The 25,270-nt window shown below is 40.9% G+C and overlaps 1 protein-coding gene across 2 annotated transcripts in view; it reads left to right on the forward strand.

Moving 5' to 3' along the window:
* The window catches only part of RELN (reelin), a 277,932-nt gene that overhangs the window by 96,934 nt on the left and 155,728 nt on the right, over positions 1-25,270 (forward strand). For both annotated transcript variants that reach the window (XM_054178701.1, XM_054178702.1), the window contains exons 4-6: positions 14,580-14,650; positions 23,135-23,167; positions 24,758-24,836. In XM_054178701.1, coding sequence (XP_054034676.1) covers positions 14,580-14,650; positions 23,135-23,167; positions 24,758-24,836 — 183 coding nt within the window. The remainder of the gene's footprint in view (positions 1-14,579; positions 14,651-23,134; positions 23,168-24,757; positions 24,837-25,270) is intronic.

Here is a 25,270-nt window from a genome sequence, read left to right on the forward strand (position 1 = left end):
AAGTGCTATAAACCAAACAGTACTAGGAGAAAAATCAGATTTCAAGCTTCTAGGGTCACAGTTTTCACACCCTGTCCTGTGAGAAATACTGATTTGGAATAAGCATGGATCAATACCGAAAAGAGTTACATCCTGTGTTAGTCACCACAGCTTGCCATCACAGCTGCCTGTCCTTGGTCTGGAACAGTGGAGGCAGGACAGGACCCATGGGCTCAGCTGCCCATGCAGTGGGGGCGGCAATTCTCTTTCCTACAGCATTGTGGCAAATGGCAAACAGAAATGTGGTCAGTGGGAAGTAAGAAACATGGTTCCTAGATGACTTCTCATTCTAAAATGATCATAAAGTGTATCCTATATCATCATTAAAGATACAAAAATTGGAATAAAATATTTTATCTGCTCTAAGTCATACTTTTATTGTTTCAAGGGATGAAAATGTCGGTCTGATTTCCTTTCTTGGACACAAAGGAAGCCCTTTTCAGAATTCTGACATACCTCCCCAAATGGGATTTCTGTTCTCTTTGTAGGGCTAGAGCCACAAAGAGTCAAAAGCTAAAAAATGTAGTAACAGACAATATTTGACCTTATCACTAAGACTAGAACATTTGTGTTAGACTGAGGGAAAAATTCTATTTAAAGTTATGGTAAGTTTTGATAATAGTATGTTTTTACTTTGATTTTGCAATTTGAAATTCTAACCAGACAAGAAATAGATACTCTTCTACAATTAAAAAAAAAATAAAATCTAAATGTGAAAACAGGAAATTCCCCTTAGTATCTTATTGAACCCAAAGTTCCAAAAAAATGCTTTGCCCTGAACAACTCCTTGGCACTTCCTCCCCCTTGCAATGATGTCTTATTGGCCCCCTGACAGGAGAAAGATAATACCAATGTGACTTCAAGTGATGTGAGCCTTTGGTGGTTAGAAATCACCACCCCTTGTTTCAGGAGGGCAATGGCTGTGTACACACACCTGCTGCATGAAGGTGCACAGGGAGAATGCAGTGGGTTAAAACACTACCCAAAAAATTCATCATAAACCCCAAAAGTAGTGTGGTCCACTACACCTGGCTTTGAGAATGTAGTCATGAGTTCTTGACTCCAGGACTGAAAGGCATTGGACATTAAATCCCTTTTTTGAAAGTGCATTTCCAAAAATTAATTTGGGATTTTCTTATAAATTTTGACACAAGTTTCAGAAGTGTAAATCTATGGAAAGGTGCAGTTCCTTTACAAAACAATTCAACAGGACCAATATTTATGCTCTACAGAATAAACCTTAGTATTTTAAAACCAAATATTTTCTGAAATTTAATGTATATTGTTGTGCATAAGGAAGCATATGAGGCAGTCTGGGGGGGAAAAAGGAGCCATTTCAATCAAGCTTCCCAAAACCAACAGAACAAAATTCTTTAGAATATTCATATTGTAAAGAAAAGAAGAAATATCAGTGTGGTAAATATTGAAGAACAGGTTTTCACAACATGACTGACAGCTGCAAAAGATGAAGTATTTCTGTACAGCAAGGCAACACGAGCATTGTTGTAGCAAGCAGAGGTGAAAAGATCTGAGAATAGAAACTTGACTAAGATTCATATTGTGGTTGATTAAATGTATCTAAGAATATTTGTGATCTTTCCTATTTCCTTTACTTTATGAATTCTGGTAGTTTTAATATAGTTTAATACAAAGTCAGTAATAGAGCCAGAACAATGTATAGGCGCAATATGCAATCTCTAAGGTTCCTTCCAACCTAAGCCTTTCTATGATATTTTGAGCGAGAGGAATAAATGCAACCTTTGAAATTCTGAAGCTAAAAGATAGATGTAAATGTATCTCTGCTGAGTATTATCAATATGTAATCCCAAGTCTTCAGTTTAAATGCAAGGGACTGGCTTCAGGTCAATAAAAAATGTAAATAAATAAATAAATAGAGATGAATAGCAATGTCAGGCAAGGAATCCAAACTTACTATGAGATGTTTGAGGAATCCTCAGAAATTGATGTACCTGGAAGCTAATGCATGGCTCACCAGCTGTGTTTGAAGACATTCTAGTTGTTGCTTGCAATATAGTGTTTTACATAATCTTTCTGCAAGAATAATGTAGCAGAATTAATCTTTGCCAGTGAATGAGGTCTGCCTGTGTCCTTAGCATATGCCAAACAACTGGTACTGCATAGCTAGTGCTGCACTTCTACAGCATTGGTTTTGGATCCTGTTCTTGGATATGGCTTATTTTCTTCTAATTTGGTACTTGTGCCTCTGTCATCCATGCACCTCTATCAGTTAACAGTTTACTGCTATTCCTTCCATCTCTCTGATGGGTTTTACTTTCATTCTTCTGACTCACAGCCACATCCATCACATCCATAGGGACAAAGTGCCTTTCAGCTTATGGTATTTAGAGGACACAGTCTCAGGCTGCATCAGGGGAGGTTCAGACTAGATGTTAGGAAAAAGTTCTATACAGAAAGAGTGATTGCCCATTGGAATGGGCTGCCTGGGGAGGTGGTGGAGTCACCATCATTGGAGGTTTTCAGGAGAAGACTTGATGGGGTGCTTGGTGCCGTGGGTTAGTTGTTTAGGTGGTGTTGGATTGGTTGATGGGTTGGATGCGATGATCTTGAAGGTCTCTTCCAACCTGGTTTATTCTATGTATGTATGTATTCTATGTATGTATGTTGATTTTTGATTGTAGATTTTAAGATTTCAGTCACATTGTGTGTAGATATGGGATTTATTTTTTGCCCAGTGATTAACAGATATTTGGTTTTTCTGGGACAGTCACAACCATGGGCTGCAGGCCGTTAGCAGTTCTGAGTCAGCCAGGAGAGCTGACTTGACCTGTTTCACAGGTATACTCCAGACCACCAGCATCACATTCGGTGTAAAGGAGGAAGTTTGCTGAGGAGAGGGGAGCCTCTTCTTTTTCCTGGTCATGCAGACTGCCTTCCTGGGTGTTGAGTGCTGTGCTTTTGCTGATCTGAGTATAACTTTGTGACTATCAAATCTGGTATCTGACCCATCTGTAAAGATGATGCCTGGTGTCTGGTCAGTTTTACCTAGCTTAAGTAATGCAGTGTCTTGGGGATGGAATGTCACTGCTATCCATTGCCAGGGGACTCTGCTTGTGGTAAGTATCTGGAATATTTTTACTGGAGGGAGTGCTCCAAAGAAGAGGGGTTTAGAACCTCCGTTTGATTTACCCTGACACACTCCTGAATTTATCTTGAGCAGCTTATGGGAAGTGCCTCTTCCCTGATGGTACAGGGGCACTGTACTAAATGTAGTGGTGGACTTACTACCAAAAGTTGCTTTATTGAAGAGCAGAGATTTGCAAAAACAAACACCCTGCTTTTGTTTATTTTATGCAGATGTCTTAAAAAACCCCAAACCTCCAAACTTAAAACTATGACAGTCTGCAAACACCACCAGAATATTAGTCTTGAGAAGTGATCCTCTTCTATCGTTAAGTGCTAGCTCAAGTTTGCTGGTTTATTAATCAGCCATAAACTTCTTAGCTATACAAATTGCAGATGAATTTCCCTAATTTCCAGCACCACTCTGTTGTGTACAGCACCAGATGTGCAAGTCTCCAATGAATGCCTTCATCTGGAATAGTTGGTGCTAGGGATTCCAGACATGAGAATTTGAGCTTCTGGGCAATATTTCATGTAACAGAGCAATAATTATTTCATGCATTTGGAAAGTTCACCTTCCTGGCAACATTACTGAACTGAATTCCCAGTGCATTCCTTTTGATTGGAAACTGTCATTAGCAAATAATTGAAGAATCAAAGACTGGTTGCATTTCACTCTGTATTGCCATTTTTTGTTCTTCTGGGATATAGGGAAACCAGTGTTGGGACTGTCTCTGAACATAACAGGATATTTCCCTACAAACATTCATTCCAGTGTTTTGCTAATGCTGCCAGAGATGTCTGAAAACAAATCTGTGCTCAGAGGAAAAGTGAATCAATAACAAAGAACTGAGACCAACCATTCATCCTGAAATACTTGAGTTACTGCTTACATTGTCTGGTACTTTGGTTTCTTTCAAGGCTGTAGTTATAAATCTCTTCATTAATACTTTACTTTAAGAGGAGGGGGTTTAGAGTTGGATCTTTTTTTTTAAATCATAGGCTTAAGGAATTGTTATCAACACGGTATCAAAAGCAGATATTATGTCAGTGGGTAATTTATTTCTAAGCAAGATAAATCATGGATTGTCTCCTAGAAAGAAATGTGGGTTCAAACTCATTAGTGTTTGACTAGTATATTATATAGGAGGCTGCTGTAAATGAGTTGTAAATGGAGAATATTTATGCCTGTCTCAAGTGACTGACCAACTCAAGCTAAAGCTCACACAGCAGTTTTTGTTCAACATAAGACTGATAACCCCAGTAGTATTTTATTATGCAAAAACGTTCACTGATACCAGAACTGTGAGCTGTTGGGCAGTGTGGCAAAAGGCATGACAGGGCCCTATGTGTTTGGTCACTGTGGCTACATTTGCTTTGAGCAGGAGGTTGGTCTGGAGACCTCCTGAGGTCACTTCCAACCTTGACTATCTTATGATTTCGTGATCCTCTCTGGGGCATGATGATGATTCTGAAGGCAGGGCATGGTCTCCTGGGTGGAGGAATTAAGAACGCTGCCCATGGCTTGGAAGCAACTTAATTCACCCCTTCTGGAGCTTGCTGCAATAGCAGGAAATCAGCTCCCGACCACAGCCAGCCGATTGCAGGGACAGAGCTCTGATCCACAGCAGGAGCATTTTCAAGCTTTAGACTAAAGATGCAGCTTTGATCCTTCCATTTTAAACTGATTTGCATAATTAGGATGCACCAGTTGCATCTCTGCAATTAATATTAAAATGAGCGGTGTTTTAGCAATAGGGTGTACTTGGCTATTTGAAGATTTCTCTGTGTGGGTTGTAAAGAAAATACAGAGGATGAGATTCTAGATTCTCTTATGGTCCAGTTTCACACAGAATCACAAAGTGTTTGGGGCTGGAAAGGACCCTGAAAGATCATCTAGTCCAACCTCCCTGCCAGAGCACGATCACCTATACCAGATCACACAACAAGGCATCCAGGTGGGTTTTGAATATCTCCAGAGAGGGAGACTCCACAACCCCCCATGGCAGCCTGTTCCAGTGTTCTGTCACTCTCACAGTGAAAAAAATTTTCCTCATGTTTCCATGGAACTTCCTATTCCTCAACTTCCACCCATTGCCCCTTGCCTGACTCCATCTTCTTGGCACTCACTCTTTACATATTTATAAACATTAATGAGGTCACCTCTCAGTCTCCTCCTCTCCAAACTAAAGAGCCCCAGTTCCTTCAATCTCTCCTAGTAAGGAAGATGTTCCACTCCCTTAATCATCTTTGTGGCTCTGCACTGGACTCTTTCAAGCATTTCCCTGAGGTCCTTCTTGAACTGAGGGGCCCAGAACTGAACAAAATACTCCAGATACAGCCTCACCAGGGCAGGACAGAGAGGGAGGAGAACCTCTCGCAACCTACTGACCACACTCTTTCTAATACACCCCAGAATGGCATTGGCCTTCTTGGCCACAAGAGCACATTGTTGGCTCATGGTCAACCTTCCACCCAGGTCCTTTTCCCCTTCACTGCTCTCCAGCAGGTCAATCTACAGCCTGTACTGATACTTGAGGTTGTTCTTTCCCAGGTGCAAGACTCTACACTTGCCCTTGTTGAATGTCATTACATTTTTCCATGCCCAGGTCTCCAACCTAAATCTCACAACCTTCTGGAATGTCAGCCACTCCACCCAGTTTTGTGTCATCAGCAAACTTGCTGATAGTGCTCTCTGTTCCCTCATTCAGATAGTTGATGAATATATTGAATAGTACTGGTCCCAGTACTGACCCTTGAGGGACTCCACTAGACTCCATCTAGACTAGTTACAGGCCTCCAAATAGACTCCATCCCATTGACCATACTGCTCTGACTTCTTTCCTTCAACCAGTTCACAAACCACCTCACTACCCAAGCATCCAGACAACACTTCCTCAGTTTAGCTGCAAGGGTGCTGTGGGAGGTGGTGTCAAATGCTTTACTGAAACCAAGATAAGCCACATCCACTGCTCTGCCATCACCTACCTACCTGGCTATGTCCTCATAAAAGGCTATCAGGTTGGTCAAACATGACTTCCCCTTGGTAAAAACAAGTTGACTGCTCCTAATGACCCTCTTGCCCTTGATATGCCTAAGGACAGCGCTGAGGATAAGTTGTTCCGTTACCTTTCCTGGAATGGAGGTGAGGCTGACCAGTTTGTAGTTACCTGGGTGCTCCTTCTGTAGCTGAGAAGAAAGAATTGTCCTAATCTGCTTTCACTCAGCAAGAAGCTCTAATCATTCCAGTCACATAAATTAGATAGAATTAAAAATAATTATTGTTTTTAATATAGATATATATATAATTGTCGTTCTCTGAGATACAAGGGAAAGGAGGCTGAAAATATTTCTACGCAGTTGTAAATGGTAATTCTTGCTTTTGACTTTCTCCTAATGCATATATATTGTTATATGTATCCCTCTTTTGTACTCACACTTTTCAAAGAAACAAATATATTTGGTGGTTTTTTAGGATTACAAAAGAAATATCTTAAAAATGTTGAAGTGTAGGAGCTAGATCTTCCTGCCCACCCTTCTGCATCCAGTGCTGTAACCTTAGCCAGTATTACAGAGAATGGATCTGTGGTTATATGTTATTCTCCTTTGGTTTTCTGCTTAAGAATGTTTGTTTTATTCATATCTTGGTTAAAGTCTTTAAATGTTTGCATAACTCAATCCCTAGTCAGACCAACACTGTGTCCAGCATATGTTAAACCATAAAAAAATTTAAATCCATTTCCTTTTGGGATGATGTTACCATTTGACTGCCATTTCTCCCCTTGTAGTTTCCTCAATTAATTGTATTTCTTTCAAATATAAAACTCTTTTTGATGCCAAAGAGCAACAGCATCACCTACATTGTGTCTTGTAAGTGTGTGCTGGACCACAAGTGCACACAGGACTGTGCATAGACTATGGCATGTTTTAGAAGAAGGAGGAATGTGGTCAGAGTTGTAGCTTTTAAAAAATGGGTTTTACACTGAGTGAGAGAAGATCTACAAGACCAGCTGGATGCAAGTTGGGTCTAGCAAGACTGAAAGAGTTACTATTATCTTTTCAGAGTGGTAGGGAGTGTGTGGGAGCCCACCTCTGAACACACTGTGTTTTAAAAATTGGTTTAATATCAGAAACGTTTGCAAAGTGAGACTTTGATTTATTTCCTTGGTGTTTATTTGCTCTTCCTGAGAAGGCTTTTGACATTTGTCTTATGCTCTTTTTTTGTCTCATATTTTATTTTTTTTTAACAAAATTTTAAGATACTCACCACAACTTTAGACTGACTTTTGGGTCCCTTTCTCCACATGCATGATTTCCAGCGATAAAGCTTTACAGACACCAAAGCACATTCTGCCTCAGCAGCCACAAGTACTCTGTGTATTTTCCTTGCTGGCCCCAACACCAACACCAGCTCTCAGTTGAGGTTAATATGCTGGTCTTGATTGCTCTTGAAGAAATTGCCACTTAAGCTTTCAGCCATAGTGGGAGACATAGGCTAAACCAGACATCAATATATTTGAGTCTAGTGTGAAATATGAGATATTTCCATATTCAATCACCACAGCAATTACTGGGTGTGCATTGCTTTGTTTTCCATTCCAGCCCAAGCTTGCCAGATATCTAGCACTGACCATCTTCCCTGGAACAGCAGAAAGGCAATGCAGTCTATGGAGACCTAATTTGGAGGAACAGCTTTGTGTGGCTTGGGAAGACCTATCTCAGTTTTGTATAGCCAGTCACTGACATCACTGGAGCCGGTGTTGTGGGTATCATCCTGAAATTCCTCTAGTGGAAGCATTCACAAACTGTCATGCAGAGATATGCAATACAGCTGCTGGCAGCTGGCACAGAGTTAAACTTGGCTAGTGTGGGTAAAAAATAACCCTGTTTTCCTCAGTTATGTTGAGAACCTGTTTGGCTCTGTCATGAGATGGTGTATTTCACTGTAGGAAACCTGAATCTTTTATCCCAGCCATCTCCAAAATGAGTTTGTCCAGGGAGAGGGCAGATTCCAAGCACCCCTGTAAGGACAAAGTGAGCACCAGGTGGGTAATCTCCAGAACATGACCAAACAGTGACAGCTTCAGGGTAAGGCCAAGGACAGGTACTCTGCTCCTGGACACACCACTCAGCATACTGCATACTGCATCTAATCAACAGGAGGCAGGGAGGAACATCTCTCTATCCACAGGTTCATGACTGTATGCAAGTGGCTCTGTTTTCTTCCCAAATCACCTGGAACAAATGTTCATCACACAGTGGGGTATTTCTTAGGGTATGTTCAGAGAAGCTGGGAGTGCTGCACTCAAAGTATTTTTAAGCTTGTTGGGACTTGAGTAAGATTGCACTTCAAGTCTTATTTCACAGGTGATGGGGACTATATATAGCTCAAGTAGAAAATCAGCAAGCCATATTTCTTTCTCTGCTTTTCAGTGACAATCTAAAAGTCTTTATTGGCATCCATTTTCAACTTGAGTGGCTGGGCTTTAGGAAGGAAAATTCTTTACAGAATTGCTGTAATTGATGCTTAGGGTTAGTAATGCCTTGAACTGACAGTGGGCCTTGACACTTGATATAGTATTCCCATGTTCAGACCTCTTTCTTTGTCAGCAGTTTATACCCTCTTGCTACTTTTAAAAACTCATTTTCCTTTCTCTCTTGCATAGGTCCAAGCAGACAAATACATCTAGGCTAATGGAAGTGTGAAGTTTATATGAAGGGAACCTTATTGCCTCTAAGTTGTTTTTCTTTTGAAGCTCTCACTTTAGCGTGTCAGGATGTTTCTGTTCCCTCCCATTTTTCTTTTTTTTCTCACCTCCTTGGAAAGATTAATTCCTAGTGGGGAATTACCTCTAGGGACATGCAGAGCATGGATCTTATATTTTGGTTGACTGACAAGTTAGATTTGATTAGTCACTTGCCCTTTATCTGCCAAGAAATAGCATACAATGAGAGATTGGGATGATAGACTTGTGTGGAGTAGCACCAGTTAATTGTTACTAAGTACCTTTCATCTAAGCAATATTTAACTACCTTAAAGACAGTGTAGAAACTTCTGAAAAACAGCAGAAAAAAACAGTTTCTGGATATACATTAGGCCAGAAGCCAGCCCCCGTCCCACACTTACAGTTATGAGTCTGGGATTTTGGAAGGTCCTGCTAGATCCTCCTCAGTCTCCAGCTTCCCCTCATTAATGTTTATATATGTGAATGCTGATAAAGATGCGCAGAGCCAGGCTCTGTTCAGGGATGTCCAATGACATGACAAGGGGCAATGGGGGCAAGCTGGAGCAGAGGAGGTGCCACAGGAACAGAATGAAAAACTTTTTCACTGTGAGGGTGCTGGAGCCCTGGAGCAGGCTGCACAGGGACATTGTAGAGTCTCCTTCTCCTGAAGATGTTCCTGTGTGATCTGCTCTAGGTGATTCTGCTGTGGCAGGGGGGTTGGACTGGATGATCTTTCAGGGTCTCTTCTAACCTGTAATGTTTGGTGATTCTGTGAAAACAAACCCCATAATTGAAAGTACAATAGTTTTCTTTCTCTAGTAGAGCCTTTTCCAAGCGTTGCCAGTATTATTTTTATTATAAGTGCTCTAAATATGATGAAGCTTTTAAACTTCACTGTGAATATAGGAATGGATAGGGTGTGAATATGTTACGCACAAGTTCAAAAGAGAAAAAATCCTCAAATTCATGATCCTATTCCAGCAATCTCATCTATCAGGTAAGAACAGGGAAGTTGCAATTGGATATGAGGAAAATTTTCATTAGTGAACGACTGGTCAGGCATTGGAACAGGCTGCTCATGAGGTAGAGTCTGTATTCCTGGAGGTGTTAAAAAAATCTGTGGACATGGCACTTTGGGGTTGGCAGTTGGAAAAGACTTAAGATCATCCAGTCCAACTGAAACAGTTCTATGATCGTATGACATCACCAGCAAAGAAAGTTCCATGCAGGAGCTTCCCATTTTGCTCTTCTTTCTGAAAGCAGCTTAATTCATGCAGAATTGGACTGCATTACTGTCTTGCTCTGTGAATAAAGAATAAATGCAGAGAAAATCAAGCAGGTGATGCTGTTAACCTGTCAGCAGTGACACCCTTTAATAATTCTCTGAAGCTGCCCTGGCCTGTGCAAAACTTATGCAGAGACCCACTGAAAAACTTAAGCTCATGTGAACATGTGATGTCAGAATCTGTGCCCTCACTGCACAGTGTTGCTGTCCTCAGGGTTGTCTCAGTCCAGAGAGGGAAAGAGACTCAGTTCTTTTGAATATTCCAGTGTTATGACATTAGTGGCACAAACGAGGCCAAAATGTCAACAGCTAGACTATTTATTACACAAATAAAGTGGATGGATCAGAAGGAGTGAGAGAATAGAGAGTGAGAGAGAGAAAAGGGAGAGAGAAGAGGAAAGGAGTTATATTACCTCACCCCAAGACAGTTTGAGTCTGTGGAGGAAGGCTGCTGCAGCTTTGGAAGGGAGGAGATGTTGGGTCTGTGGAGGAAGGCTGCTGCAGCTTTGGCAGGGAGGAGATGTTGAACTTGTTGGCTGTGCTGTCCTCTGAGCAGCCTCTTCAGCTCCATGAGTTGTAGCAGGCAGAACTTAGGACACAGAGAGAGGGTTCCTCTTGGTCTGCTTCTTCCAGGCTACGTGGTGATGTCTCTGTCATTTTTTCTCTCCTGGTGTTCTCTCTGTTTTATTTCAGAGCAGCATTGCCCTGGTCTTTTCCTTCTCTCATGTTTTCCTTCTCAGTGGCATTGTCCAGGACTTTTCCTTCTCCTGTGTTTTCCTTCTCCTGAGCCAGTAGTTGCTCAGATCTTTTATACAGTTGTAGGTATGAGTCCAGGTGGTGAATATGCATATTCCAAAGAGTATCAATAGCAGTGGCCTATGCTCATTAGTTCCAGGGCAGCTGCAGTCTGGTGAGCAATCTTTATCTATGCACCTTCCAGAGAGTTGTTCCAGTGGTGTCTGCCCAATACGCATCAGCTATTGTCTGGGCAAGCAGCAAAGGTGATTTTATCTTTGTTGAGTCACATCAAGAAAGACAAGATTTAGTCTCTCACAAGGATGCAGCTCGCTCCTGCTATGGAGCAACAAGAATTGGCTCCTACTCTGCATTATCAAGCAAGGGATGATAGACACAGAGAGATGCAGACCATTGAGCTGGCTGCTGGCTCTCTCCCCAGATCCTGTTTTTCTCACACACATGCAGAGATGCAGCAAACAGGACTCAGTTTGGTGTTATTGGTTTCGATTGGTGTTTGTTTGTTCAGACACATACTTGAGCTCCACTCTGCATGTGGTCTGTGTTCCAAGTCTGCAGCCAGCTGCCTCATAAAGGAATTTTATGGTTGCTGTTGTGTACATCCTGGATGATATCCAGGATAACCAGTTCACAAACCACCTCACTACCCAAGCATCCAGACAACACTTCCTCAGTTTAGCTGCAAGGATGCTGTGGGAGGTGGTGTCAAGTGCTTTGGTGTCAAATGCTTCACTGAAATCAAGATAAACCACATCCACTGCTCTGCCATCACCTATCTACCTGGCTATGTCCTCATAAAAGGCTATCAGGTTGGTCAAACATGACTTCCCCTTGGTAAAAACAGGTTGACTGCTCCTAATGACCCTCTTGCCCTTGATATGCCTAAGGACAGCGCTGAGGATAAGTTGTTCTATTACCTTTCCTGGAATGGAGGTGAGGCTGACCATTCTGTAGCTACCTGGGTCCTCCTTCTTGCCTTTTTTGAAGACTGGAGTGATGATTGCCTTCCTCCAGTCGTCAGGCACCTCTCCTGTCCACCACGACTTACCGAAGACTTGGAGAGTGGTCGGGCAATGACCTCCACCAGCTTTCTCAGCACCCACAGCTCCATGCCATCAGAATCCACGGATTTATGGATGACTCAACTGTTCCCTAACCCAGTCCTCATCATCCAAGGAAAACTGCTTTGCCATGTCTTCCTCTGGGGCCTCAGGGGTCTAGGGCTCCTCAGGACAGTCTCCAGCAGTATTGAAGGAGACCAAGAAGGCATTTAGTAACTCTGCCTTCTTTGTATCCTCTGTCACCCACCTCATTCAGCAGTGGGCCTCTAGGGTTAGTTTTGCCTTCAATGTATTTGAAGAAGCCCTTTCTGCTGTCCTTGACCTCCCTTGCAAGGTTGAATTCCCAGGAGGGCTTAGCTTCCCTAGTTGCCTCCCTACATCCTACTGTCTTATACTCCTCCCAAGTGGCCAGCCTCTCCTTCCATGATCTGTAGATTCTCTTCTTCCACTTGAGTTTGCTCAGCAGTTCCCTATTTAACCATGCAGGTCTCCTGGCTCCCTTTCTCATTTTCCTACTTGTTGGAATGCTCTGATCTTGAGCTTGAAAGACGAGGTCCTTGAATATTAACCAACTATCATGGGTCCCTTTGCCTTTTAGTACCCTGTCCCATGAGATTTCCCCTAGCAATTGCTTGAAAAGGCCAAAGTTGGCTCTGCTTAAGTCCAAGGTTGTGATCCTGCTTGGTATTCTGTCCCTACCACACAAGATCTTGAACTCCACCATCTCATTACCACTACAGCCAAGGCTGCCCTCAACCTTCACCACTTCAGCCAGACTCTCCTTGTTAGTGAGTATCAGATCCAGTAGCGCTCCTCTCCTAATTGGCTAATTCACCATTTGCATCAAGAAGTTATCAGCAATGCACTGGAGGAGCCTCCTGGGCTGTGGCTGGCCGGCTGAATAGGCTTTCCAGCAAATACTTGGATAGTTAAAATCCCCCATGAAAACCAGGGTCTGTGATGGTGAGGCTGTTGTCAGCTGCCTGTAGAAGGCCTCATCAACTTCCTCGTCCTGATCAGGTGATCTCTAATAAACACCCACAACAGTATCAGTCATGCTAGCCTGCCCCTTAATTCACACCCGCAAACTCTCATCCACCCCTGGACAGAACTGAACACATTCTAGTTGTTCCCTCACGTAAAGAGCAACCTTGTCTTGTTGACCTGCCTTTCCTAAAATGGACACAGACATCCATGACCACAGACCACTCATGGGAGCTGTCTCACCGTGTCTCTGTAATTGCCACCAGATCATAACCCTTTGACTACACACAGATTTCTAACTCCTCCTTTTTATTCCCCATGCATTGGTGCACAGGCATTTCAGGGAGCAAGCTGAGCGTGCCAATTCCACCTTAACGGGGTGGGGCGTGGGAGGCCTTCTGATTTTCATTAATACTAGAACACTGGTGCAAACCCAGTAACAACCCCATCCCCCTTTGATTCTAGCTTAAAGCTCTATGAATGAGTCATAGTAGTTCTTATCCTAGAATCCCTTTCCCCCTGTGAGATAAGCCTTTCCCATGTACTACAGTTGGTCCTGCTGTCCTACAAAACCAGCCATTATCAAAGAACCCGAAGCTCTGCTCTTCCTTCCAAAGAGGAAGGAAGCAAGCAAGTAGAAATAAAGAATTACTAGCACTGTTAGCAGGGCACTTCTGTATGAGAAAAACAATCAAGTTAAATTGCATTTCTAGCTGACTATGAGAAAACAAAATGAGAAACCTTTCTCTGTGGTACATGACCTGGTCTGTTGGCTGTGGGTCCTGGATAGGAAGCAATTACTTTTTAGACAAAACTGGTAAGAACTCAAGTATAGAAACTGTGTACAGCTATAAGAATATCAGTTCATCAAAGATGGAGACAGACTTGAGACCAAGAAAACAGAATGTTGTTCACAGAGTGAATTGCTAGATAATAGGCAGTGTGCAGATACTGGGCTTCTTAACTTGAGGGGGGAAAAAAAAGAGAAAGAATGATGATTTCCATTTAATTTTTTTTTTTTTTTTTTTTTAATAAAAGGAGAAAGTCCACTTTAGCTTGTCTGGACAATGAGGGAAATTAACAGAAAGAACCACTTAACTGGCAGCAAACCCCAGTGCACTGTACCAAGAAATGCTGTAGGATCTTATTTTTTTGGGAGACATTTGACAGAGACATTTGACAGAGTCAGAGTTTGGTTGTGTCTCCCTTTGCTTCTAGAGAGGATTTCTGGACACCAATTCAGTCTCCACAAGTCTGTCAATAGCATGTAACAGTGCAACAATTTGGTCTTGCCTGTTGGGTTGGGTGACTATTAATGTTCACAAGGCAGCACCTCTGCATCCATTTCTTGTCTTTGGCAATTGGAGAGGTGCTTACTCGTGTCCTTCACTGAGTCCCTGTGCCAGTGTTTTTTGTTAACAACTAAACGATTTTACTTTAGGAACTTTTCTTCTTGCTATGCGCTGAAAAAATCCTACAAATTATTCTATGACTAAGAGTGCAGGAAGAAGAACACAAGAGGGAAGCAGAATGGGACTTGTGATTTGGTTAGTCATGCATATAGACATGCATATACATATATAAATATGCTACATTATTAATTGTTGTCTTTTTTTATGTTTACAGGGCTACAGCTACTCATAGGGGCCAAGTTATATTCAAGGATGCCTTAGCACAACAGCTTTGTGAACAGGGAGGTAAGAGCCATCATCTTCTTAAAATGTAGTTTTCCGTTGTACTCATGTAAGTGCTGCTTATCATGGAAGCTATTTTGTGAACTTGATGTCAGGATCTCATTTATATTCTTAAAATTGATGCTTCCTTTGGCTTCGTACTTCCCATTTATTATCTGTCCTCTCCGCTGAACATTGGGGGATGTACAAAGTTAAAGTAAATCCTGCTGCATTACACACTTACCTGAAATCAGCCTTTAACAACCAGTGTTTTTGTTTTGTCAAATCCACAAGCTGACTTTTAACTCTCACTGTTTTAAGTGTAAGAAAAAAAATGCAATATGCCTGCAGTAAAAGCTTTGTTTGCGATCCAACTCAGACACATCTTTGAGAAGAACCTGCTTTCACATTTTGTGAAAGTAGACCATCAAATTTTTGCCTGTCACCTATAGCATTTGATCATTTTTATAGCTAAACAAAATGTTTGACTTTGGGAATCTAATTGTTTGCACACCTTATCATATCTATCCTTTTAATGAATAACCTAAAGCTAAATGTCTTGTTGTCAGATGTTATCTGCTAACAGTACACTGCTTTGAACCTGCTTCATTAAAGCAGTGAGAAGCAGAGGAGCTATCTATAATTTTTGGTACACAGAGAGAAAGGAATTTCTCTGCTGATTGTTTTCTCCACAAAATTCCAGTGACACTTCTGTGTAAAAAAAGACAGTGGAACATGGGTCTACTGGTCTAAAACAAATATTTCAATTAGAAGTGTGTTGCCATATTAAGAAACAAGAGAAAATTCCACTAAATACATTGCGGGGCATTAGAGCTCCAGGGGATTTTTCTTGTGAATTTGAGAGTACCTCTGCAGTGGCTTTTGCAACAAGATACTGAACATTATGTCAGGAGCATACATTGAATTATGTAAGGTAAAAATAGCAACTCTGTGATAATGAGGGGAAGGTATTTAAACTTTCAATTTCAGTATTCGAGTTTTCAGTATTTTAAGATTTCAGTGGGAAGTAGGAAAGGGGATTCAGAGAAGTGACTGAAGATGTGCACTGAAATGGCAGAAAGTTAGTTCTGCTTTGAATGAATTTAAAAAATATAACCCAGGTTCTAGAGTATGATGGGAGTGTTACCCCAGTCTGAATGAAAGGTGGTTGGGCCTGGCATGTATGGGCATTTTTATTTCATGGAGTGAAAAAATACCTGGATAGGCTACCAAAATGTATTTAGTGGTCAGAACAGGAGTCCTACCCCTATGATGTGGGTGTGTAAGCAGTGTTTTGGTCACTAATAAAAGGGAATTTGGGAACAGAATTGTTGGCAGGATCACTATTAGAGATGTCCTAAGAAGAATGGTGAAGGTGTTTCACACAGGCTACTTGCTAGATGGACACAAGTCATGAGTGGAAGAATTAATATGCAGAGTCATCAGCATAAAATTATGTAAAGCCTCATAAACAGATTAAATTCTCCAAAGCAGGGCTGCATAATGAGCGCACCACAGCCAAAGGCAGCTTGTGGTGGCCAGAACAAGTAAGGGAAGAGGGAAGATGTATCGATGGCAGGGTGACAGGAAGCCAAAGTGCTGGCTGACCAGCACTTTGAAAGCTACGTACAAACAAACTGAACCGAAATACACAACTGTCAGTTGGAAGGATGATCGAGGAGAATATAAGCAAAGCAGCAAGACTTCTCCCTACTTGAAGAAAAGAGACTGGAGGGTAGAAATCCATCCATACAAGCTTCAATAGTTCTTTCTTCAAATACTTTCCAGCAGGAGATCCAGCAGCAGAAATAGGAATTCTTGCACCCTTCCCTTCTTTACATTTCTCTAGTTTTGGAGCATAACCTAACCTCAAATCAGCATATTAGAAATACTTATGTTGGTTAGAACAGCAAGTTGTTATGGCACCGCATGCTGTCCCTGAGGGGCCTGAGGAATTGCAGAACAAGGTGAAAATGGGATTTGTGCATCGATTGTGTGTAGAGAATAAAACATGCTGATGTACCAACCCTGGGCCCTCACTGGCTGCTCAGTTGTGACAGTCCCTTTGCCTTCTGCTCCTGCTCAGCCACTGACAGCCACATCCTGCACTACTTCCCTTGAAAGGACCTTGAGCCTTCGCATGTTCTTATAGTCTCCTACGTCCTCATGACTTTTGTGTTCCCCATGATTTTCACACTTTCATACCAATTCTTTGCTTTTTACACAGTCACTTCAGAGACTTTATGAATTTGTCTTCTCTAAAATGTGTGATGTCATTTTGGTTACTTCAAAAATAGATCAGTTTGTTTTAACCAGGCATCACCCAGAGGTACTGTTCTGTATTCAGCTAACAGTGTATGACAGCCCTGTAGTCAAATTTCCCTGCAATACAAATGTATAAGCTTCTTGGAGGCTCTCTTGGTCCTTCTCCCACATTTTTATCCTCACCAAGGCTTAGTTTCTTAGCTCAGCCACAGTTTTCTTGACTCAGTCAACCACCCTACCACCCATTGCACTTCCTCCTATTATCCATTCCAGCATCAGGCTCCCCTCTGCCTGTCTGTTCTTACTTTTTCATCAGACAAGGTGCATTGCTTTAGTCCCCCTAAACAGCACTGTTCTAATTCTTATACTGTTGGTATTCATTTTCCTGTTCAAAAAGAAGATGCTCTCTTTGAAGCATGCCTCACTGCTTTTATTCCATGAAGACAGTCACAGTTTCATCAAAGCTATTAACATAAACAAAGGATTCCTTCAGAAAAGAATTAATGAATTTATTTAGATGCAAATACCATATTAGGATAGATGCACAACAGCAAGGTAGATTGACATAAATGAGGTTTTATAGTCTGTTTCTGGCCCTAAACATTACTGTACTGAAATGCTGTAGTGGATGACGTGACATACTAAATAAAGTAAATAAAACCACAATCTACTTCATAGATTTATAACAGGATATCTTTTTAATAAGTGTGTTCACTGGAGGTGATGTCAGACTTCATAATAACCAGTACAAAGGATATACAAGAAGATGGGAAAGTAGCATGGAATCTCAGAAATCATGTTCACTATGGCTGTCCACCCTCAGATGTGCATTAGTAAATCCTGACAGAGCTAATGGGATTTATGCAATGAAAGGAAAGTGTAGTTCTTATTTCGAAGAGAATGAGAGGATGATAAAGGGTGGTGTTAAGGAATGGCAATGACAAACAAGCAGCACTATGTAAAATGTAAATGGAATCAAGAATGATGCCATAGGGAAAGACACTCAAGAAAGCAAAATAATCACTTGAAAAGATGTGTGTTCAGCATATAATAAATATTTTAGGAAGCTAGAGAGATCTTTGAGAACTGATGTAAGCTTTAAAGTTTATAAGACTTTTATTGGATATAGAAGAAAGGAGGCGTAAAAATTACAAGACAAAAGAGTTAATCCAGCACAAGCAGCCAAGAGAACAAAGTACATAAGCCAAGCCAGAAACTATTGATGTCTTACAAATACTTTTGGGGACAAATAAGGATGTTAATGATCAATGATGTTGCCATTAGTAAAATATTTCATTAATAGTATCTTTAACCTTTCAATCTAATAGCAAAATAAATTGGAAATAAGGTAAGCATTATTGTGCAGTTTGATTCATACTGGCTTCTCTAGAACAAAAATTGTACATTAATAAACAGTAGCATAATTAAAATGGAGTTGGCAAAACATCAGACCTGCTGCATTGCACTGTGGAACTCAGAAGAGTTTAGGTCTGTGAAAACAGCGATGCTGCTGGTAGGAACAGTGCATGGTGCAGGGCTGGGTGCAGCTGGCACTCACGTCAGGCAACCCTGCATACCTTTACCACAGCAAGAAGTGTGATAAAGCATGAAGGAGGCCAATTTCCTTGTGCACTAAACAACTCCAGACCAGAAGCACTGCTTTTTGGAATAAGTACCATACTGGGAGACTTGTGATTTAATTCTGACCCGAGAAGAATCTCAGAAAGGTAAAATTAAAAGATGGGAAAGGTGAAGGATGTTGCTCCCTCTTTCGGCAAAATCATTCCTATCAGCATAGCTCCCAGAATTTCATACAATTTTGTACTACAATGCCATAGAAGACAGGATTGGGATTCCTTTCTTAAGAAAGCCCTCTACAGTCTGACAGATGTCTCCATACCAAAGTAAATCCTGAGAAGTGGCCCAGACTCTCTTACTTGATAGCTTTTGCCTTAATGTTTGTGAAAGAACTTTTAGACATGTTTTGTACCCTGTAAAAGATAAGAACATTGTGAAAAACAAATTCAGAAGGGATTGCAGGTTCTCAGGCTTGACCAGAGCAGTATTTCACAGAACAGGAATTGGAGTTTTAGATCTGAGGTATTGTTCCTTGGCTTGTGTGTCAGCAAGAGTAATGCAACCCTCAGGCAACACACTGACTCTCTCTGGGGGATATTCAGCCTCTATCATTCAATAGCAACTTTGTTTACCAGTAGAGAGAAAGTATTGGCAGAAGTCTAAATAAAAGCATTAGTTTCCCTTTTCATCTTCATCAGGCTGATAATGACAAGGGGGAACAGACTTTTCATAATCTGAAAAATAGAACATACCTCTCTCCACATCTCCTGATGAACTGATGAGCAACAGCAAATGGCTGCTAGCTGTTGAACTCTGAGAACAGTGTTTCTGTGGGAGGAGCTGAGCATTTGTGTTTCTGTAATTCATTTTTCCTTTATATTTTTTAAAATGTTCAGAGTTCTGAGGAAAACTAGGGGTGGGGAGAGAATCCAAAACAAACCCCAAAGTCTCTTTTCCAATGAGTTTTAAGAATATCTTCTTTGTATCCTTTGCCTGTCCCTGTACTGAGCCTTGACCCCACTGATCTGTGGAATATGGGGATCAGTAGTGCCAACTGATGCTGATGGAACCATGTTTTTAATTTGCATTATGCTAGCTGAATTAGATGCTGGATTTGCTTAATGGTTAACCATTACCATTTAATAATTTTGGTTTGGGTTTTTTTTGCCCCACTGACATCAGGACCATCACAAATCTTTTTTTGCCCCTCATATTCCAGCTCCTCTATCTGAAAACGTCATTTCATTTCTGACCTCTCATATTTTCCTCCCTTCCAGTTTAACCAAAATAAGGCATATTTTTCTATTGACTTAACCTTTAAGTGGCCTTACTTCATTCTCAGAACATTTTAACCTTTTACTCCAAAAGATGCCTTCATTCTCACCCAGCCTATTGACACAGAGCCCCACAGTGACCCTGCTGACTTTTGAATTCCTTTACTTTTCTTGAGATTCTCATGCTTCCAGTCTGACTGTGTCCTTTCTTCCTCTGAATCACTTTGTGTTGTGCACTTCTGTGCTTTTTGTTACCAAAGGGATTGCCTTGTCTTACACAGCAAGCATCCTCCATTTCCTTGCATTTTCTCATATGGTATTTACTCATGTCTCCTAGACTGTGAACTCTGAGCTCCATTTCCATTCTTTGCTTAGCACAATTAATCTCTTGTAAAGCTCTGCACATACCCAGAGTTCTAGCTAAAAATCAAATAGTAAATTCTTTTGCTTAACATTCTTATTCAAGCTAAGATGTATTTTGGAGCCACACAAATACTAACTTTAGAGTCAAACCCACCCAACCTTGTGTCCAAACAACTCCTTTTGACTTCAGCCAGATTATATAGCCTACTATACAATCTGTATTGTTTTGAAGCAGGCAGTTTTCTAAACTCATACAAAAGGCAGATCTGAGATTATTCTAGAACAATTGTAGTAGTTTTTGTGTGATGTTCTGAATTTCTATTATTTTGGGGACTTTACAACACCTGAAGGTAAACAGAGTGCTGTTTTGCAATGTAGTATAAAATGCAATATAGAAATTGTTGAAAGGGAAGTTAAAGTCTAGGTCTGTCACTCATGAAATGTTACTTTCATAGGCTTTTGTCATATTCAGCTCTGGAATTTGAATTACTAATCATATAAAGGAATACTTGAGGCAAAAATTCTCAAGTTTCTCATATCCTGTAAAGGTTTCAGCAATGTAATCCCTCCTCAACATCAAGTCTTTGTAAGAACAACTTTTGGCCCAATGTTAAATGTTTGCTTAACTCCACCTTTAGCTTTCAGTGAGTTATCAATAGCATTAGAGTTTATCTGCTCAATTTCCTTCATGCAGATAAAGGAAGGGCTCAGATCTCAAGTTTATATTCTTTAATCACATAGACAGGTAGTCATGGTAAAAAATAAATGACCAAGTCTAAGGAGTTTGCAAATTCAAAAGTTCCAGGTTTGTGCTGTCCTGTGCTTTGTGTCTGAATGCTGACATTTTGCACAACTTTAGAAGGCATCCTTAGTGACTGTGTGTATCCTGGGGTGGGCTGCCTTCCACAGAGAGCCTCTTCCACTGGTCTGTGGCAAGTGCCCTGGGATGTATGACAATCTACTTTTTCGTTTTCCTTGTGAGGTCTGAACTGCTCTCATTGGAGAGGAGGGTCTCTTTCAGATGAGTCTCTTTCCATTAGCTCAAAGGCTAATTGAATGAGTTTACTAGGTCAACTAATGAGCCTGCCTGAGATGTGGTCTGATGTGACCATCCCCTTCATTGATGAGCACTAGTGGAGTGACTGTCACGCACACCTGTGTTTGCAGTGTATCATCCCTTAGTGATGAAGTGGAACTGATGAAAAAGGGTAATACAGAGCATGAGAGACAGAGGTCTTGTTTTCAGCTTAATCACTTACAGTATCATGAGTGTTTCAAATCCCATACCATAAAGTGGTTCTTTTCTTATGGGCAAAATCCAGAGCATTGCACTGCTCAGTCTGGGAAATACTTCTGTTAATCCATCTTAATCCATTTCTTCTGAGCAGATAGTTTTAAAAAGTTGTCTAGAGAAATGTATACATGCCTTCACAGAGAAAAACAGTGCCTGGGACTGCAAGGGACAAATGCACTTGGAGTGATATTGCTCCAGACATTCTACCGTCATGGTGAAAGGTGTTGGCCACTGCTAGAGTCATTACTGACATTTCTGCTGGGGAGGACTAGATGGCATGGATGAGGGTTGGTTTTCTTTGTCTGAAAAATGGAGCGAGTTAGCTGCATAAATTAAAACTGACTTAATTTTTCTGCACTTCGGTGGTTTCAGGCTCTTGAGAATGCCTTTGCTTTTCTCTTAAGTAAAGCTTTCAGTGGTTCTGTGGCTGTTTTCAGTATTGTGTATGTAAATATTAAAAAGTAAGGCTACTGGGTGAAGGGAAAATCTATTGGTCTTCCAAATCTTAAGTCAGTTAAAGATTTATGTCTAAGCTAAATCCAGACTGCTTGCCACCATTTTCTGTTCTGCAGATACTTCAGTTGTTCCTTGCTCAATCTTCTTAATCACCAACTTCCCCATGAAATGTTGCAATTTCATTACAGAATGTCACGCCTCTATGCAAACCCAGTGTTTAAGGGGAAAGCAGGAAGAGAGAAATAAAATCTAGAGCCGCCTTGTGTTGGACTTTCTGTGTGGAGGGCTCTACACAGATTGCTGCATTCATTTTTGTTTATTTTTAATCTAATTTTAGTTTGTCAGATGTTATGACAGAAATGCAGCACTTCAGGGATTTTTTGCAAATATGCTGAAGAGATCAGGATTACTGATACAATTTAGGTCAGTGTCCAACAAGGAACACAGAACCATCAAAAGAATCCTGGAGTACTGATACAATTTAGGTCAGTGCCCAACAAGGAACACAGAATCATCAAAAGAATTCTGGCTTCAGAAATTCTTTTTTTGGTGTTCTGTTTTCCAAAGTACAGCTTTGGTAGCTATACAGCTTCATGATTGAGGTACTGAGAAGTGAAAGAGGCAGAAGCTCCTCAGGAGCTTGCTCATATGCACTGTCTTTTCCCCTAGGAAAGAGCTGTAACTTACTTTGATTTAAGACAACAGGAAGCTATGGATCTAGTAGCTACCATGGAGTATGTAGCACTGTGTAGTCACTTTCTAGACCTCCCCATATTTTTTATGTAGCTCTGTCCATTCAGATACAAACTGTTTTCATTTGTCTAATGAGACTCCTGATGTAAAGTGTTAGGAGAAAACTACTTAAAATGTTGTCATTTCACAATGACAGTGTTGTATAGTGTTGTCTAGTGCAATGGAAATGGTCCAAATATGGTGGTTTTGCCTTGTTTCTTTTGTTCAGCCTAATTCCTCCTCTCTTCCTCAGTCACTGAACTGCTGAATCTTAACCCAAATTATTTCTAAGAATATCCCCTAATCCTGGACTAGAAGTGATCTGTCTTTCCTTGTTATACCACATTTGTTGTATTTCATTTACTATTGATACTGAATTAGTGAATATATATTTTCCTTTCCTACAATGTTTTTGTAACTTTGTAGGGTAGCTGACTTAGAGAATATATATTGTACAATTTATTTTATCTTGATTCAATATTTTAACACTGCAATTGATCCCTGGTCATAGAAGATATTCATGCATTGTGTCTTTGTTTTCCACAGCCCCAACAGAAGCTCCCTTACACCCTCACCTAGGTAGGTGGTTTGCCATTCTTATTACTAAAACTCAGAATCACTTACTTATAATAAACCATGGGTAAGGTCATGTGAAACCAGCTCTGGGGAATTTGAATAAAAATAAAACTCATATAAAATGATTGAATTATGCCTAATTCTGGTTACTTTTTTTATTGTGATTTTTATTGCTGTTTGTTTATTTATTGCCTTTGAGCCCTTGCAGTGTGAATATATCATACAGCAGAGCTCATCTTCCTAGCTATGTGTCAGTGCATCTGTTTACATGAAAACCAGGGCTAGAGACCCTCTTCTGTGAAGGCAATTTGAGACAGCTGGGGTTGTTCAGCCTGGAAAAGATCATGTAGCTGTCTTCCAGTACTGAAAGAGGACCTACAGGAAAGCTGGAATGGGACCTGTTACAAGGGCCTGTAGGGGCAGAACAAGGGTTATTTGCTTTAAGCTAAAAAAGGGTAGATCTATATTAGATGTGAGAAAGAAATTCCTCACTATAAGAGTGGTGAGAGACTGGAACAGGTTTCCCAGGGAAATTGTGCATGCTTCATACCTGGAACTGTTACAGGCCAGGCTGGATGGGACTTTGAGCAACCTGGTCTAAGTGGAAGGTGTCCTTGCCTATGGCAGGGTAGTTGGAACTAGGCGATCTTTAAGGTTCCTTCCAACCCAAACCATTCTATGACTTTATGACCTGCGAGCCACAGTGTGGGACAGAGCAGTCACACCCGTACTGAGCTGCTGGGAGGAAGCCATTTGTTCTAGTGTGACTCCAAAGTGCACCCAGAAGCAGGGCACTGCTTCTCCTGCTTTCCAAGCAGGGCACGCACCCTCTCCAGGGCTCCAGCCCTGCATCCATCAACCCATGTGTTGCACTTTGATTTGTCTAAGCCAGATTCTATCATGATTGCTCAGTTTCAATAGCAAGAGACAGTTAGTTCATTCACTTAAGAGAAGTATTTGTAGAGAAGGGTCTCTATAATATAGATGCCAAAGCTACAGATTTGGGTTTTTTTGTTCATCATGCATAAATTTACATGTGTAAGTATAGGGGCAAAAGTGGAGTCCGAAGCTTGCAGCCTGATTGTTAGAAACATTTGTGTAATGTAACTCACAGATTATGTTTCATAATTGAGCTGACTTTTACTGCCAGCTCCACTGATAGCACCAGAGAAATTACAATGAGCCCATGGATTTTTGCTTACAAGTTATCAGAATGAACCTCTTGACTATGAGAGGTGTAGTACACTCACCAGGACATCTCCTTGGTACAATGTTTCCAGACTCTGGATTCAGAAGAAAGTTTCTGCATGTTCAGAGCAAACAAGAATTTGGAACAAAAGTTCTTCAAACACTTAGCATGTACTTGATGACAGCATCTTTCCATAGCCATCACACTGGTGATGTGTGGTACTGTGATCCAGAGTAAGAAAAAAACCCAAACCCTGTAATGGAGAAAATGCTGCTTTTGTAACTAGCATGTGTAAACCCCCTGGTTTTCTCATTTTACCATGCATTACTTCCAGTAAGGCAACACTTTGACTGCACTGGATGGTTACACTGGATTTTTTCATATAGTGCTTCTTTCCTTTGTAGCTGAAATGCACAGTGACAGCATTATCTTACGGGATGACTTTGACTCTTACCATCAGCAAGAACTGAACCCTACCATGTGGTGAGTTTCAGACTTCTTTCCTTCACACACACTTAAGTAAATTAAAACATTATACTTATTGTAGTGAGGTATTAGTATTACATTAATTCCTAGATACCTCAGCTCACATTGGTGTAAGGTTGGGTGTTGTCTTTGCTTCACTGAGACCTGAATGTATTAGTTCATTAACTGATGAGTGACTGACAAATTCTAAGCTCATTGAAATGAGTGAAATCTTCTCATCGACTTCAAATTTTGAGTTAATCCAAAACCAGAAAGCAGCAGAGCTTGAGCTCAGTGAATGTTTTAGTGTGAAAATTGTGATTTCTTAAAATCATAGCTTTCAATGGAAAAGTTGATGAATTTCAGTAAGTAAACTTTCCCTCCCCTCCCATTGCATGTTCATGTAACAGCTCTCTTTGGTGAGGCTAACTAGAGTAAGAACTCCTCAGCTA

The sequence above is a fragment of the Dryobates pubescens genome, chromosome Z, assembly GCF_014839835.1.
Source record: "Dryobates pubescens isolate bDryPub1 chromosome Z, bDryPub1.pri, whole genome shotgun sequence".
Classification (NCBI taxonomy): Eukaryota; Metazoa; Chordata; class Aves; order Piciformes; family Picidae; genus Dryobates; species Dryobates pubescens.